Source organism: Mobula hypostoma, chromosome 19, assembly GCF_963921235.1.
Source record: "Mobula hypostoma chromosome 19, sMobHyp1.1, whole genome shotgun sequence".
NCBI lineage: Eukaryota > Metazoa > Chordata > Chondrichthyes > Myliobatiformes > Myliobatidae > Mobula > Mobula hypostoma.
Window position 1 is genome coordinate 17,931,941 of NC_086115.1, and position 17,773 is coordinate 17,949,713.

Below are 17,773 nucleotides of genomic sequence, written 5' to 3' on the forward strand. Positions count from 1 at the left end.
CCAGGTGCTGGTTTAAGCAGTAACTGTACCCTAGGAGATTCAGTACCCCTGAGAACTGTATCCTTGGAGAGTCACTGCCTTTGAGAAGCACATCACGGGGCGAGTTGTACCTTTGAGTACCGTACTCTTGGGAGAGTGAATACATTCAGGGACTATACCCTAGGGGCACTCAGTTCCTTTAGGGACTGTTACCCCAGGACAGTCAGGTCATCAGGGACTGTACGCCAGTGAGAGTCAATGCCTTTGGGAAACAGATCCTGAGGAATCTCAAATCCCAAATTTTTTGGAAATCTTTCAGGAAATAACGGGCAGGATGGATGAAAGAGAGGCAGTGGATGATGTTTACATAGATTTTCAGAAGACCTTTGACAAATGAGGCTGCTTAACTAGCTGAGAGCCAATGGTATTACAGGAAAGGTGTGGATAGAAGACTGGCTGACTGACAGGAGGCAAAGAGTGGGAACAAAGGGAGCCTTTTCTGTTTGGCTTCCAGTGACTAGTGGTGTTTGTAGGGGTCGTTGTTGTGATTGCTTCTTTTCACATTATATGTCAATGATTTGGATGACAGAATTGGTGGCTTTGTGGCCAGGTTTGTGGATGATACAAAGTTAAGTGGAGGAGCAGGTAGTCCACAGAAGGACTTGGACAGACCGGGAGAATTGGCAAAAAAGACAAATGGAATATGGTGTAGGGATCATGCACTTTGGTAGATGGAACAAAGGCTTAGATTATTTTCTAAACGGAGGTGCAAAAGGAGATGGGAGTCCTTGTGCAGGATTTCCTGCAGGTTAATTTGCGGGTTGAGTAAGTGCTAAGGAAGGCAAATGCTACGTTAGCATTCATTTCGAGGGGATTAAATATAAAAGCAAGGATGCTAAGCTGAGGCTTTTTAAGGTATTGGTGAGACCATACTTGGAGTATTGTGTGCAGTTTTGGGCCCCTTATCTAAGAAAAGATGTGCTGGAATTGGAGAGGGTCCAGAGGAGCTTCTTGGGAATTATTCTGAGAATGAAAGGGTTAATAGATTAGGAGATTTTGATGGCTCTGGGCCTGTACTTGCTGGAGTTTAGAAGGATGAGGGGGGGATCTCATGGAAACCTATTGAATATTGAAAGGCCTAGACAGAGTGGATGAGGAGGGGATGTTTCCTATGGTGGGGGAGTCTAGGACCAGAGGGCACTGCTTCAGAATAGAGGGACATCCACTTAGAACAGAGATAAGGAAGAATTTCTTTAGCCAGAGAGTAGTGAATCTGTGGAATCCATTGCCACAGACAGCTGTGGAGGCCAAGCAATTAGGTATTATTTAAAGCAGAGTTTGATTGATTCTTGATTAGTCAGGACATCAAGGTTAAGGGGAGAAGGCAGGAGAATGGGGTTGAGAGAGATAATAATCAGCCATGATGGAAAGATGGAACAGACTCGATGGGCCAATTGGCCTAATGGAGACTGAATGGGGTCTGTATGCTGTGGGACAGTCAGTACTTCGAGGACTGTACCCCGGGGAAAGTCGGTACCCTTGAGTGATTTACAGACGGCTGTTTCCTTGCTGTAACTGTATTAACTCTACCTGTTGACACCGCCACAACCCTTGTTTTTGCAGTCCTCGGGGTGCAGAAGAACCAGGTTTCCAACTCGAGTGCGGTCTCCACCAGCCACAACATCTCAACAGGTTAGTGGCCCCAAACCCAAACTTTTCCCTCAATCCACCACCCCACTCCTACCTCAGCACCCTCCCCATTCCTTCCTCCTCTCCTCTCTCCTCCCACCCCCTTCACTCATCCTCATCAAACCCGCCCCCCCCAACTCCACTCCTTCCTCGACCATCTCCAGCCAGAACCATACCAAGCACGCGTGTCTGTGTGGGTGAGGGTGTATCAGTCGGTGTCGGGTGTGAGTGTGTCTGTCCGAGTGAGGGTGTCAGTCGGTGTCGGGTGTGAGAGTACCAGTGGGTGATAGGTATGTCACTGCCTGCCCCTCCCTACAGTGAGCCCGCTGAGCTCGGACAACCTGCTTCAGAAGGACTATAAGTTTGTGCTGTTGGAGAAGGAGAACGCACCACCGCGGAAGGAGACGGAGCTTCTGATCATGACCAAGGACAGCGGCAAACTCTTCACCACCTCGTCCAGTGCTTTCACCGGTAACACGCACCTCCATACTCTGTCTGGGACCCAGTCCTGCCATCAGCACTCCCCAGTGTCTCCTACCTCGCTCCGGAGATCTCCCACCCATCCTCCTACCACAGGTCTGGAGATCTCCCACCCATCCTCCTACCACAGGTCCGGAGATCTCCCACCCATCCTCCTACCACAAGTCCGGGGATCTCCCACCCATCCCTGCAGTCACCTCACTCTCTTCAGTGTCACCCACCCCTTCCAGGCATCCTCAATCGCTCCCTGTGGTCACCCACTCTACCCCTCCTCTGAATTCACATCTCTCCCTGGTATCATCTAACCAACCCCTCCTTGGGGTTCCCCACCCAATCCCAACCATCGCCTCCCCCCATGCCCCAGGGAGCCCCAAGCTCACAGTCCGCTCCGTCCCATGGGCTAAGAGTGGGTGGGGGCCGGCACATCCCAGTCCTCACCCCCCCCATCACAGCCATGGCAGCCTCGTGCTCTTGTCACGCTCACCTCCGTGTCGTGCAGCTGTTACAAGAAAAACGCTTGTCACTGGGTGGTGAGGGGCGTCATGGCGTGGGGGGCAGCTCGTATGGTGTGGGGTGTGGGGTCATGGGCTAGTTGGTCTGACTCTGGGTCCTCATGAACCCCTGTTGCAGGGAGGTGCAGTAGGATCACCTCCAGTCTAGTCTCCTCATCGCTGTCACACCCTGCCACTGTCAAGGGCAAGTTCAAATTCCTTGTCATCTGACTCTGTGTGTAAATAGAACCAAACCAAACAACATCTCTCAGGACCATGGTGCACCCACACATCATATATCACACACAGCACAAAAAACAAAATATTAAAGCAAATGAGTTAATAAAATATAATTCAAAATGTATGTAGTGCACAGCAGGAGTAAACAGTCAACAGCTCGATGTCCTAGTGATGAGACCTCAGTGGTGGCTGGGTATTCTTTAGTCTCACAGCCCGAGGGAAGAAGCTGTTACCCAGTCTGACAGTCCTGGTCCTGATGCTCCTGTACCTCCTTCCTGATGATAGTAGGTCAAAGAGATTGTGGGATGGGTGGTAGGGATCCTCAACAATGCCTTGGGCCCTTCATCTGCAACGTTCCTGTCACAAATAGGGGTGAGAGGGACCCCCATAATCCTCTCAGTGGTTTTTACTGACCTCTGTAGTTTCAGCTAGACAGGACAGTCTCAAAACATTGTAGAAAGTTGTTCGAATGGGGGCAGGGAGCCTTGCATGCCTCAATCCCCTCAGAAAGTGTAGACACTTCCGTGTCTTGTTGACCAATGCGGAGGTGTCGTGGGTCCAGGTTGGATGGGATGGGGGAAGTGGATGGGAGGGTCCCACCATCTCCCACTCTCCCATGCACTCCCCGCCATCCTCTTGCACCACCTGAATATACTGGAAACCGAGGTAGGTAGACACTTGAACTAGGGATGTCTACCGTACTTACTGGTGGTGAGGCCAAGGTTTGACTGGCCACAATCTCATTATATGATGGAACAGGCTGGAGGTACCAACTGACCAAATCCTCCCCCTATCTCTGTGTGCTCCTACCCAGTTTTGGAGAGATTGTGCAGAACTGGGCAAGAAGCTGGGTCTAATCCCAGGACCTGCCAGCCAAACTCTGGGGGTAAATTGTTTCTGTATCTTGCAGCCGCCTCCGTGGATGAAGCCTTGAAGAAGGAGCCAGTGGTGTTGACCAGCATATCAACCAACAAATCCCAGTCAAATGGTAAGAATGGAACGGGACGGAGGCATCAGCGAGTGACCTCATCCTCCGTCCTGGGATCTGTGGGAACAACATACTGTACCAGGTTTAGATTGGGACAGTTTCCTTCACTAACACCTAACACGCGAGAAGCAAAGTGGTGAACGGTGGCAGACTTCCAGCCACTGTCGCATCACTGCAGTGATCTCATTCTCCCTCAGTCGTTCCTCTGTCCCTCTCTAATCTCTTTCTCTCTTTCTCACCCTGTCTCCCTTGCCCCCCATACTCCCTCTCTTGCCCCCCTCTCACCTGCCTTTCTCACTACTCCCCTCTCTCGCCCCACTCTCTCTCTCTCGCTCCCTCCCCCTCTTTCCAACTCTCAACTCTTAATGTCCCCTCTACCCTTTTCTTTCTCCATCTCCCTTTTGGATATCTCCTCCTCCCCGACTGCTCTGCTATCTGTCTTTCTGTGTTTCTGTCTCTCCATCAATGTATCTATTATTCCCTCCTTCTCTCCATCTCGCTCTGACAGTCAATCTCTTGCTCTAGCTGATGTTAGATTTGCAGAGTTACACAGCACAGAACAGGCCTTTTAGCCCGTCTCATCCATGCCAACCATCTGAGCTAGTCCCACATCCCCCTCAACCTTCCCTGAGTATGTACCTGTCCAAAGGTCTTGTAAGTACTGTAATGTCCTCTGGCAAGCGTTTCTTTCTGTCTCTGTCTCTGTCTCAGTCTCCTGTCTCGTTCTCATTCTATCTCTGTCTCTCTCTCTCTCTGTTCCTCCCTCTCTCTCTTTCTCTCTGTCTGTCTGTCTCTCTCTGTGTCTCTGCCTCACTGTCTCTTTCTCTATTCCTCCCTCCCTCTCTCTCTCCCCCATCTGTCTGTCTGTGTCTCCCTCCCTCCCCCCCCACATTTGTCTGTCTATCTGTCTCTCTCTCTATCTCTTACTCTGTTCCTCCCTCCCCCCTCTCTCTCTCTCCCTCTCCCTCCCTCCCCCCATCTGTCTGTCTGTCTCTCTCTCTGTCTGTCTGCCTCTGTCTCTCTGTCTGTCTCTCTCTGTCTCTTACTCTGTTCCTCCCTCCCTCCCCCCCCACATCTGTCTGTCTGTCTCTGTTTCCCTCCCTCCTCCCTCTCTCTCCCCCCGTCTCCCTCCCTCCCCCCCACATCTGTCTCTGTCTGTCTGTCTCCCTCCCTCCCCCCTCTCTCTCTCCCTCCCCCCACATCTGTCTGTCTGTCTCTGTCTCCCTCCCTCCCCCCCACATCTGTCTCTGTCTGTCTCTGTCTCCCTCCCTCCCCCTCTCTCTCTCCCTCCCCTCCACATCTGTCTGTCTGTCTGTCTCTCTGTCTCTGTCTCCCTCATTACCCCTTTCCCCAGTCGATCCTTGCTCCCTCCCTCGTGCCCTGGCGCTGGCGCTGTCCCATTGCCTCCCTGGTGAATGGTGTTTTCTGTTTGATCCTCAGGAGGCATGGCGACTAAGGACAAAGCGACATATGCGGGTAAGTGGCTAATTCTAGCACAATCCGTGCTGGTGGGCCCCGGTGACTGGATGGGTGGGAATCAGTAATCCATGGGATGGAAGAGAACCACGTCCCAACAGGAAGTTGTTTCGCTCTTTGTGCCCGCACTGTCCGACCAGCCCAAGTACCTGCTCCGCCCCTCCCCAGCCCACCGTTTCCCCGTTTCATCTCCCTTTGGGAAGCTCCTGGTAAATCTGCCCCCACCATCCCAGATCCTTGTGAGTCCCTTACCCTTCACAACCTCCTCTCCCTCCAACACCCTCCTCCCTCTGTGCCCTCCTATTCCTCTTCCTCGCCTTTCTGACATTTATCCTCCCCGCGCTCCCTCTCTGCTCCTGCAAGCCCTCTTCCCTCCGCATTCTCCCCCCACCCCCCGGGTCTGCAGTTCTCTCACGGATACCCCTCCCTCAGCAGAGATCCGCTCGGACGAGGAGATGGACACTCTCCCCGCCTGGTGTTCCTGCTGTCGCTGCTGTTCGTGGTGGAAGTGGCTGCTGGGACTCCTGCTGGCCTGGTTGTTTCTGCTGGGGCTGCTCTTTGGCCTCATCGCACTGGGTGAGTGATGGGGGGGAGAGAGGGAGGGGGGGAGTGAGGAAGAAGATTAAAGGAGGAGGGAAAGGAGTTGGGGTGTGAGGAGTAATGGAGGAGGGAGGGGAGTGGGAAAGTGGAATGAGAAAGAGGAATAGGAGAGGGGGAGAAAGGGAGGGGAGTGGGAGAGGGAGTGAGGGGAGGGGAGTGAGGGATGGGGGAGTGAAGGAGGGGATTGGGGAGAGGGAGTGAGGGATGGGGGAGTGAGGGAGGGGATTGGGGAGAGAGAGTGAGGGGAGGGGAGTGAGAGATGGGGAGGGGAGTGAGGGATGGGGGAGAGAGGGAGGGGATTGGGGGAGGGAGTGAGGGGAGGGGAGTGAGGGAGGGGATTGGGGGGAGGGAGTGAGGGAAGGGAGTGAGGGATGGGGAGTGGGGAGAGGGTGTTGGGGGAATGAGGGGGGTATGGGAGATGTGGAGGAAGGGGTGTGGGGGCAGGGAGTGAGGGACAGGGCGTGAGAGGAGAACGGGAGAGGGGGGTGATGGACGGGGTGAGGAAGGGAAGGGAGGGGGTGGATGATGGAGGTGCGGGGAGTGAGTGAGGGAAGGTTATGAGGGAGATAGAGGGAGAAAGTGGGGGAGGAGAATGGGGTGGGGGAGTGGGGAGGAGGGACAGTGGGGAGTGGGAGAGAGGGAGTGGGTAGGATGAGGCAGTAGGAGTGGAGGTTTGGGATAGGTTCTGGTCAGGATTGGAGGAGAGGCATTCGGGATATCCTTACCCCAGCCAGGTCAGTAGCTGAGGGAGAGGATGGAGGGGGTAGGGTGGGGGTGCACCCTTAGCTCAGGAACAACCCCTGAACTTAGCGGGTGACCCCACCCCACCCCCAGAGCTCTGTGTCCGGCCCCTGCGGACAGTGTGTGACCTCTGACCCTCTGGTTCCAGGGGAGGAGATGCGGAAGCTGAAGGAAAGGGTCAGTCAGCTGGAATCGCCGACCAACCTGAAACTGTCCAGCGAGCTCCGGCCCGCGGACATCCAGGCAACACTCTGGGAGAAGGTCTCGGCCAAGCTGCAATCCCAGGAATATCAAGGTGAGACCCAACAACATCGGGAGCGAAGGCAATGGACAGAGACCCAGAGGTCTCACTGGGATAGAAGATCAGGGAAGGTGGGCTGTGGGGAGGGAGGGGGAGGGGGTAGTGAGGAAAGTGAGGAGGGAGGCAGGGGAAGATCAAAGGGGGACATGGTGTGAGGGAGTAGCAGGGCGAGTGAGGAGGGGTCAGTGAGAGGGAGGGAGGGAGTGAGAGGAAAGGAGAGGGAGGGAATGAGATGGAGGGAGGGAGGGAGTGAGGAGGAGTGAGAGGGAGGGAGGGAATGAGAGGGGAGAGTTGGGGGAGTGAGAGTGAGGCGAGTGTGTGGAGGGAAAACAAAGGGAGGGGTGGGGAGGGGAAGGAGTGAGGGAAGAGTGCAGTAGGTCCAGCTACTGCCTCACAGTCGCAGAGACTTGGTTTAATCCCGAACTCCGGGGCTCTCGTTGTGGGAGTTTGGATGTTCTCCATGTGACCACGTGGGATTCCCCGGGGGTTCTCTGGTTTCCTCGCACATCCCAACAATGTGCAGGGTCAGTGGCATTAATCAGCTGCTGTGTGTTACCCCCAGTGTGCAAGTGTGGGGTAGAATGTGGAGATGATGGGAGGTGACAGGGCACTGGGAAATGAGGAATGGGCTCTCCTAAAGCTGGTGGGCTGAGTGGCCTTTTTCTGTGCTGTAACATGAGGTGGTGGGGGTGTGGAGGGACGACGGGGAGGGGTAGTGGCTCTGTACAGAACCACCACGGTCTCCATCGGCTCCCCTCCCTCAGGACTGGGGACGTGCTGTGGCCAGGCCCCTGGTACTGCTGTCAATCACCCTGCTGCCCGACGGGACGGCTGGGGCAGAGAGGTGCCCTGAGCTGGGAGGGTGGGGGTGTCTGAGACATCAGGTGCACGTGAAGCTGACTCTCTGTTCCTCTCATTTCAGATTCGATAAGAGGCCATCGAGGTGGGTCTGCCAGCTGCTGAGTCACAGCTCGCGTTGCCCTGACAGTCCGAGGTTCCATATTAGTCCCCAAGCCGCCCCTCCGCAGGGCGACAGGGAGTCCTGATCACCTGGGAATAGGGCAGGAGGGGTCGGAGGCTGTGTTAATGGCAGAGGGAGAGAACAGTGGCAGACGAAGAGAATGGGAGAGAGGGAAAAGGAGAGAAGGTGAGAAGGGGGTAGAGGGCAGGAAGGAGAGAGAGAGGGGAACACAGAGATGGAGAGGTAGGAAGGTTTGGTGGGGGGGGGGAAGATGACACCTCTCATTTCAGCGATGTACCCTGACCAGTGTAAATGCCCAGGCAACCACAGGGTGAGCTGGGGTGTGGGCACTACGTGAGCTGTGTGCTGTCGGTTGGGTGGCAGGTCCTCTTCCTGATCTGCTGGAGAGCAAATGCTGGGACTGGTGAGGGAGATGCTGGAATACTGGGGAGAGCAGGGGAAGGAGAGGGAGGAGCCTGTAGGGGATGCGTGAGACAGGGCTGGCTTCCCATCGTCCAAACAGGCTGTTGCTGACTCATCCCCAAATCCCGAATCCGACCATCGCTCATCCAGCCCTCCCTCCCCACACCCCACAATCCGCATTCCTCTACCCTCCCATAAGCCCCTTCACTCTCCCTACCCCCACAGCCCCTTTACTCTCCCTACCCCCACGGCCCCTTCACTCTCCCTGCCCTCACAACCCACTCCCCACAGCCCCTTCACTCTCCCTACCCCCACGGCCCCTTCACTCTCCCTGCCCTCACAACCCACTCCCCACAGCCCCTTCACTCTCCCTACCCCCACGGCCCCTTTACTCTCCCTGCCCTCACAACCCACTCCCCACAGCCCCTTCACTCTCCCTACCCCCACGACCCACTCTCCACAGCCCCTTCACTCTCCCTACCCCCACAGCCCCTTCACTCTCCCTACCCCCACGACCCACTCTCCACAGCCCCTTCACTCTCCCTACCCTCACAACCCACTCCCCACAGCCCCTTCACTCTCCCTACCCCCACGACCCACTCCCCACAGCCCCTATCCCAACCCCACAGAGAGGGCTCCTTCAGTTTCTCAGGGCACTCCAGGACGCCACCTCATCCCTGTGAACATTTTTAATGAGAATTTATAGCAATGCTACTTCGTAGTGAATGTGTCAGCTAATCTCCTCTCTGTCTGTTCACCATTTCACAGGGGCACCAGGGGTTAAAGGTGAGTCAGGAAAGAGTCTGTTCATTTACTTTGTGGCATCCACTTTTTATCCTCAGCCCACCCATCTCGCGACTGTCTCCTTCATCTCAACTTCACCCTCCCTCCCTCCTTCTGTGTCTCATTTTCTGCTTGATTTTCACCCTTCTCTCTCCTTCCCCTGCTCCTTCCCCCCTCCTTCTCCCCTCTCTCCTTCCTTCTCCCCTCTCTCCTTCCTCCCCCCTCTCCTCCTCATCTCCTCCCGCCCTCCTTCCCCCTCTCCCCTTCCCCCTCTCCATCCCAATCTCCTTCCCCCTCTCCTTCCACCCTCTCCTTCCCCCCTTCCTTCTCTCCTCTCTCCTTCCTTCTCCCCTCTCTCCTTCCTCCCCCTCTCCTCCTCATCTCCTCCCACCCTCCTTCCCCCTCTCCCCTTCCCCCCTTCCTTCTCTCCTCTCTCCTTCCTTCTCCCCTCTCTCCTTCCTCCCCCTCTCCTCCCCATCTCCTCCTGCCCTCCTTCCCCCCTCTCCCCTTCCCCCTCTCCATCCCAGTCTCCTTTCCCCCTCCTTCCCCCCTCTCCTTCCCCCCTCCATCCCCCTTCTCTCTTCCCCCTCTTCCCACTTCTCTCTCCTCTGCCCCCCCCATACCATATCACTTTGTAGCCACTTCACTCTGTGTTGGTCTGCTCTATAACTCTGCTTGTTTGGTTGACAGGTGATGCAGGAGTCCCCGGAATACAAGGTATGGTTAACCTGCGAGACTGTAACTCGGTTTTGTTTAAATATCTGAAGGGGCTGCTCCTCAGGTTTTGGTTACACTTTGGCCCCTCTATATATGGGGACCCAGTACGGAAGGGGGAGGGTCACTTAGTGGATTTACTGGCGGGCTTGTACTTGGGCCTGTCTAAATACTTGATATTTGTATTTTTGTGTAAATAAACTTCTGTAATTTTGCAAAAAAAAAGGTAACTCAGTTTTATAAATAGCCCCTCCAGTTGAGTCAGCCTCTGGTGAGAGCACATGGTAAAGAAGGATAAGATGGTGATGGTGATCTGTTCAAGGATCAACTCCACCCCACCTCCAGCCTCCCCTCATCCCCCCCCCCCACCATCCCATCTCCCATCTCTATATGTCCTCCTACAACCTCCAAGGCCAACTTTCCTCCAGTGCTTCCTCTGCCAAACCCATCTGTTCAGTCCATCGCCCCATCTCTGAAATGGTTCCGTTTATTATCAGAGAATGCATACAACCTGGCATTCTTAGTCTTCACAGACATCCACAAAAACAGAAGAACTCCAGAAGAATGAATGACAGAAAAACATTGGAACCTCAAAGCCCTCTCTCCCTTGTCCCCCGTGGAGGCAGCAGCAAAGCATCAATCTCCCCCCACTTATTTCAGCAAAAAACGTCAGTACCCACCACCCACCAAGCAACAGCAAAGCCCCCAAAGAGAGACCATGATCTGTAGCCAACAGAAACTATTGTTCACCCAGCAGTTTGACTTGCCACAGGCTCTCTCTCACTAACAAGGGACAGAGAGATGTCAGGCTTTCCACAGAACCAGTCCCGAGTGTGGACTGGATCTCACCGTAGATTCAGGGGCTCTCTCCATCATCCTCCCAGCTGTTATCGCACCTTCCCTTGGGAAGGATCGGACACTGCGCTCCCCACCATCACCCCTCCAGGAGCGAGACTCCAGGGCACCACGGAGCGTAGCAGTTAGCACGGCGCTGTACAGTCGGAGTTTGCAGTCGCAATCCTGGTGTCCTCTGTAAGGAGTTGTTATGACATTGTAAATTGCCCTGTGATTAGGCCAGGGTTAAATCGGTGGGTTGCTAGTGGTGTGGCTCACAGGGCCGGAGGGGCTTATTCCACACCATATCTCTAAATAAATAAAAACATAAACAAACAAACAAATAAGAACTAACCCCCCAAGCTGGAAATCTATCTACCCAAGGCTGACAATACCCCTTGAGGCCTGACCCAGGTCTTCATTAACTCTCCCTGAAGCATGCGAGAGGATGCATCTCCTAGCAAGCTAACAGAAGACCGAGACGTGCTCCCACATGCCTCACGGCTGCCCCCGACCGCTGGGGTCAGTGACAAGGAAACGTGGCTCACTCCCTGCATCACCAGTGCACCCACACTGCCTCCACTGCCCCAGCCAGGTGTTCAAAGACTATAAGACCATCAGACATAGATGCAGAATTAGGCCATTCGATCTATTGAAATTGAAGTATCTTTATTGTCATTGCATAGTAGAGTTTGTCATGCCCCATACAGCGAAAATGAGTTTGCAACTCTCGTACTCAATGCTATAAAACAACAATAAAATAAGTAACAATAAATAAAATCAAGTAACCAGCCAGTACAAGCAACGTCCAGCAGTACAAAAGCAGATGCATGACAGCCAGAAAACCAGTATTAAAGTAGCAATGTAACAAATTTCTGGATGGTGCTTGATCGATTGGTTCAGAGCAATTATAGCTCTGGGGTAAAAGCTATTTTTCAGTCTGGAAGTGCATGTTGGGTCTGCTCTTGGCTGATTTACTATCTCTCTCAACTCCATCCTTCTGCCTTCTCCCCGTAACCTTCGATGCCCTGATTAATCAAGCTCTGATCAACCTCCACTCTAAATAGACTGAATAACATGGCCATCCATGACAATACATTCCACAGACTCACCACCCTCTGACTAAAGAAATTCCTCCTCATCTCTGTTGTACATGGACGTCCCTCTATTCTGAGGCTGTGCGCTCCTATCCTAGACTCCTCCACTATAGAAAACATCCTCTCCACATCCCCTCTATCTATTCCTTTCAATGTTGGATATGTTTCAATGACATTCCCCCTTATTCTTCTGAACTTGAGCGAGTACAGGCCCAGAGTCATCTAATGCTCCTAATACATTAACCCTTCCATTCCCAGAATCATTCTTGTGAACCTCCTCTGGACCTTCTCCAATGCCAGTACATAAGCGGCCCGAAACTGACCGGTGCTTTATAAAGCCTCAGGATCACGTTCTTGCTTTTCTATTCCAGTCTTCTCAAAATGATTGCTAACATTGCATTTGCCTTCCTTTCCACTGACTCAACCTGCAATTAATCTTCAGGAATCGTGCATGAGGACCTGCAGATCGTTTTGCACCTCTGATTTCTGAATTTTCTTCCAGTTTAGAAAATAGTCTATGCCTTTACTCCTTCAGACAAACTGTATGACCACACGCCATATTCCACTTGCCACTGCTTCATCCATTTTCCCAATCTCTCCAAGTCATTCTGCGGACTCCCTGCTTCCTCCACTTCTCTCTATATTGTTGCAAACTTAGCCATGAAGCCATCAATTCCATCATCCAAATCCTTTACATATAAGGTAAAAAGAACTGGTCCCAACACTATCCCCTGAGGAACACCAGTAGTCACCAGCAGCCAACCAGAAAAGGTCTCCTTTATTCCTACTTTTTGCCTCATGCCTGTCAGCCAATCTTCTATCCATGCTAGTATCTTCCCTGTAAATCCATGTGTTCTTATTAAGTAGCCTCATGTTTGGCATATTGTCAAACGCCATCTGAAAAACAACCAGGACATCAGCCCCTAAAACAAGCACAGGGTGGGATCCCTGGCCTGCTGTGTATGCCCTGCTCTGACTACAGAGGGTACCAGGATACAGGAGAGTTATCAACACATATCCTCCAGATCTACAGACAGAGGGAGCCAATGTCTGCACCTCTCAGGCCTTGAGCCCCTGCATCGTCGATCTCAGCCAGCTGGTGCTGTGACCCACCATGTTGTCCACACACCTGATGGAGCATTTGGGATGCATCGAGGTCCTTGCATCTATGACGGGAGCACACAGGTGAATGGGCAGGCCAATCTATGGAGGGGAAACAAGACCCTTCATGAGGTACTACCTACCCCATTTGAGGCTGAGTCTGTAGGCCCTCACTGGCCTCTTTGCCTACAGACCTGACGTGGAAATGAGTCCTCCTCAGCAGTGGAGGAGGAAAAGGACACCTACTCTCTCTCCTCTCTGCATCCCCAACCCTTCTTCTCATGTCCAGTCTCCAGTCCTGGCCTCCCTCCCCTTGGTTGTGAATGTCCCCTGTCCCTACTGGGTACCGGGCAATAGAGATGACACTGACAGCTGCTCTGAGGGGGGTGTGTAAAACATCCCCATCATCTGGACTCTGAATCCCCTCAATGTCTCTTCGCAGGTCTGCTAGGTCCACGCGGGATTTCTGGACAGGACGGGCAGAAAGGACAAAAAGGAAGTGCAGGTAGGGCTGTTTTTGACCATTGGAGGGACAGCAATGTTACTGCCCAATGAATGATTGGGGAATTATTTGAACAGTACAAATGTGCAGATGTTGGAGATCTAAATTAAATATGGGAAGACTGTAGACACTCAACTGGATGGGCAGCATTTGTGGAGAGAAGAATGTATTTCATCAGGATGTTTTCTAGTTTTTATCACGGTTTCTTGTGTAATTTCAGGAGAGCACGGAGAGAAGGGAGCGAGAGGCCCTCCGGGCAATTCTGGGTTCACTATGAAGGGCGAGAAGGGAGAGAGAGGTGAGGAGTGTTTCCTGCTGCTGACGGTTCTGTCTGCTTTGCCTCGTTGCCCCGATGTTGGATCTATTCCACTCAACAGACCCATGTGTCGGGCTCTGGCTGTTGTGTGGTGTCGAATCAGACTTTAAAAGTTTCTTCTCTCTTCCATTCCCAGGGGATGCAGGAACACAAGGACACCCAGGAATGAAAGGTAGGGTGAGCAGGAGGCTTGTGGTGGTTGAACCTAGGGTGACGATGGGGTGAATGGCCTCACTCTGTGCAAGAAACAGGTGATCTTGAAAATAAAAACAGAAAATGCTGGAAACACTCAGCAGGTCAGGCAGAGCCCGTGGGGAGAGAAGCAGGGTCAAAGTTTCAGGTCAAAGTCCCCTCGTCAGAACAGGAAAAGGGAGATCCATTGAATTTTGCAGAGAGGGTGAGGAGGGAGGGAGATGTAGGGAATGTGTTTAAGGTGAGGCCACGGCTGCGCTGAGGATAAGATGCCCGGTGAAGATATACTCATGGAGAATTTCTGAGAAGAGGGAGAAGTGGCGTGTGGTGCATCTGCATAGGGAGGTGGATGGGAATGGGTGTGGGACTTTGGTGATGTGGTAGAAGGAGGGGTGAGCAGTTGAGAATTGAGTGAGGTTTGTGTTGGGTTTGGGTGAGGGGCTTATGTGATGGGTTAGAGGCAGGTTGTCTGACGGAATGGAGGGGTGGGGTGAGGAGATTGGGGTTAGGTTTTGGCGTAGAGAGTAGGCTGAAGAGATTGGGGTTGGGTGACGGGATAGAGAGGGGGCAACAGGGTTGGGTGATGTGGCACAGGATGAGGTAAGAAGATGGGGGTTGAGTAAAGGGTGGCTTGGAAAAATGTAAAGTCTGGCAACATTAAATCATCAGAGAAGGTACCAAGGAATGGAAATTTCCCCCAGCACCCACACGGGAGTGGATGGGCTTCCCAGGAGCATGGGACACTGGAGCCTGTGACTAGGTGGGACATCAAGGAGTAGATGCTGGGAGAAGATGCCTGGACAGAAAGGTAGTGCTGGGAGTTACTGGCATCGGGACAGGAAGTGGAAGCAAGTGACCACTTGGCCTCCCGCTGCTGTTGCATTGCTGATCAACCTTATTCCATCCTCCTGCAAAAGCCCCTCTACCCCTGAACATCCGCAAATCTGCAACACGTCTCGAACGAACACAGAAACTGAGCCGGAGCAGGTTCACAGACAGTTTCCACTCTTTCTCATCTGAGTGGATGGTCCCTTATGTTGTATCCGGAACCCTAGTCTGAGACCCCGCAGATGGGGGAACCATTGCCATACATTCAACTGTCACACTCGGAGGGAGCTTGTCTGTTTGAATGGTGACCATTCTCAGATAGGTCTAGGTCTAGTCTGTTCAATCTCTCCCACTGGGAGAAACTACACATCCCAGGACTTGCCCGATCACCCTTCTCTGCACCCCCTCCGTCACAGTGTGTCCTTCCTTGGATAGAGCGTGGAGACACCAAATCTGGTTTCAACAAGGCTTGATATCGTTAAAGCAAAGCATCTTTACTTCTGTGTCCAAACTCTCTGACAACGAAGAACAGAATCCTCGTTGCCTTCTTAACCCCATGGCAACTTCCAGTGACTGGTGTGCAAGAATACCCAGGTCCCACTGAGCAACACATTTCTGTCTCTCACCAACAATGTAGTGACTGAACATGACTCTTCATTATATTCCACCAGCCGTTTCCTTGCCCCTTTGTTTCCCACTGAAGCCTCTCATAAAACATAGTCCTGCTTTACATAGTATCTTCATAAATTCCACTGGGTTTTTGGGAGACACCTCTGCCCTCAAAAGTGGAGAAAATGTGGAACTCACTCCGACCGGGGTAGTTGGAACACAGGGGCTGAGGGGACTTTGGTGCAAATCGAGTCCAGGCTGATGGGGGAGGGGAGAGTGTGGGAGGGGCTGCAGGCTGATGGGGGAGGGGAGAGTCTACCAGCATGTGGAGGAGTTGAGGTAATGAATGTGCAACTGGATAATTTGTCGTAATTCCCTTGGAACGATATGTCACTCATTGCGGTCTAGTCCCTCCAGAAGTTGGAAACTACCCGGATCAGCCGCCGGTCTGGGTGTGTCCCCAAACTCTGTGACCCATCACTTCATTCCTTCTCTCTTCCTGCAGGTGCAATGGGACAACAGGGAGCTCCTGGCCATCAAGGTAGGTTACAAACCTGTACCGATGTCTGTTGTAAATGCACTCTTTGCAGTGTTTATATTAAATAAAAGAGAGCAAATGCAGTAGTGTTCATGAACAGTTCAAAAATCTGATGGCGGAGGGGAAGAATCTGTTCCTAAAACACTGAGTGTGTGTCTACAGGCTTCTGTACCTTCTCTTTGATACTGGTAATGAGCAAAGGGCATGACTTAATGATGGATGCCACCTTTTTGAGGCATCACCTTTTGAAGGTGTCCTCAGCGCTGGAGAGGCTGGTGCCCATGATGGAACTGGCTGTGCTTACAGCCCTCTGCAGCTTTTTCCAGTCTTGTGCATTGGAGCCTCCAAACCAGATGGTAATGTAACCACTCAGAAAGCTCTCCACCGTGCAGTTGTAGAAATGCGTTAGTCTTTGATGACGTACCAAATCTCCTCAAACTCCTCATGAAGCATAGCTGCTAATGTGCCTTCTTCTTAATTGCACCAGCCCCTGAGGTCCCATGAGACTGGAACCCAGGCCATGCCGGCAAAGGTGAATAATCACCTTGTTGTCTTTCCCCAGGTCCTCCCGGAACACCTGGCTTCAAGGGCGATCCTGGAGCTCCAGGTCCTAAAGGTAAGCACTCAGGGTTGTCCAACCAGGAGTCAGCCTCAGGTTCGGTGCAGACATGGCCATTCAGCCCATCCGGATGGTGTTAGTGTTCATGCTCCATTCGAGTCATTCCTTGTCTCATTTCACCAAGGGAGGGAGATCTACTTTCCCACCACACTGGTGAAGATGTTCCTGCTGCTTCCCCGTTAGACTCCTTGCTTACTCTGGTTACCCTCTTCCCCACAGGAGGAAACATTCTCCCTGTATCTGTCCCACCAAACCCTCCCGTCATGGTAGAAACCTCCATTAAGTCCCACTCAGCTCCCTCCTCAAAGAGTCTCAAATTAGGGGTTGGTTATGTTCACTCCGAGATGGCACACGTGCAGAATTCTCTTTCCGGGGCACAGTACACGGAGTTCATCCAGAAGGGAGACTTTGGATAGATTTCTGGATGTTGGGACGGTGCTAGGATAGATCTTGATGATGGACAGAGCAGGTTCAAGGTGCAGAATGGCCTACTCTTGCTCCTTTCTCTTAAGTTTTATAAATGAGAAACATAAGTGACATCACAAAATGACTCCATCGGTGCTCGAATTGGAAAACCTTTGTGTCCATCATACTGGGTCCAAGCAGCTTGGGTCCCACAACTGGAATGGGTGTCCAGGACTTGGAGTGTGGAGGAGGCTTCCTGGAACAGTCCCAGCAATGGAGGACTTCATTACCGGGGTGGGGACCCCAGGGTGAATGATCTCACAGCAGAGGTGAAGGGGAGCTGTTTTCGCAGAGAGAACAAGGAGGAACCATCGCCAGTTGTGTCAAGAAAGATGTGGAATGGAGAGGATGTTTGCTGTAGTGGGGGAGTCTAGAACCAAAGGGACAGCCTCAGAATACAAGGGAGTCACTTTAAAACAGAGATGAGGAAGAACTTCTCTAGCCAGAAGATGGTGAATCTGTGGAATTTATTGCTGTGGAGGCCATGTCGTTGGGTATATTTAAAGCAGATGTTGATAGCTTCTTGATTGGGAAGGATGTTATGGGAAGCAGGCAGAATTGTGTTGAGAGGGATAATAAATCAGCCACGATGGAATGGCAGAGCAAACTCATTGGGTCCAATGGCCTAATTCCGCTCATATGTCTTAAGGTCTTGTGGAGTGGAGGGCCAACAAAGCAGAGGAGAACATTGCCAAAGCAAGTCACTGTGACTGGGAACTCACAAGTGAACCTTAAAGTGAGGAAAGGGTGGCGGGGTGGGCTCTCTCGAAGGACAACCTCTCTATTGACGAAGTTCTGTAATCACA

At 52.5% G+C, this 17,773-nt stretch overlaps 1 protein-coding gene across 2 annotated transcripts in view; it reads left to right on the top strand.

The window, feature by feature from the left end:
• Positions 1 to 17,773, top strand: part of col17a1a (collagen, type XVII, alpha 1a) — a 78,461-nt gene that overhangs the window by 21,633 nt on the left and 39,055 nt on the right. For both annotated transcript variants that reach the window (XM_063071438.1, XM_063071439.1), the window contains exons 14-27: positions 1,603 to 1,671; positions 1,987 to 2,139; positions 3,790 to 3,867; positions 5,308 to 5,343; positions 5,779 to 5,919; positions 6,833 to 6,979; positions 7,908 to 7,928; positions 9,138 to 9,155; positions 9,843 to 9,869; positions 13,341 to 13,403; positions 13,621 to 13,698; positions 13,853 to 13,888; positions 15,851 to 15,886; positions 16,446 to 16,499. In XM_063071438.1, coding sequence (XP_062927508.1) covers positions 1,603 to 1,671; positions 1,987 to 2,139; positions 3,790 to 3,867; positions 5,308 to 5,343; positions 5,779 to 5,919; positions 6,833 to 6,979; positions 7,908 to 7,928; positions 9,138 to 9,155; positions 9,843 to 9,869; positions 13,341 to 13,403; positions 13,621 to 13,698; positions 13,853 to 13,888; positions 15,851 to 15,886; positions 16,446 to 16,499 — 957 coding nt within the window. The remainder of the gene's footprint in view (positions 1 to 1,602; positions 1,672 to 1,986; positions 2,140 to 3,789; positions 3,868 to 5,307; positions 5,344 to 5,778; positions 5,920 to 6,832; positions 6,980 to 7,907; positions 7,929 to 9,137; positions 9,156 to 9,842; positions 9,870 to 13,340; positions 13,404 to 13,620; positions 13,699 to 13,852; positions 13,889 to 15,850; positions 15,887 to 16,445; positions 16,500 to 17,773) is intronic.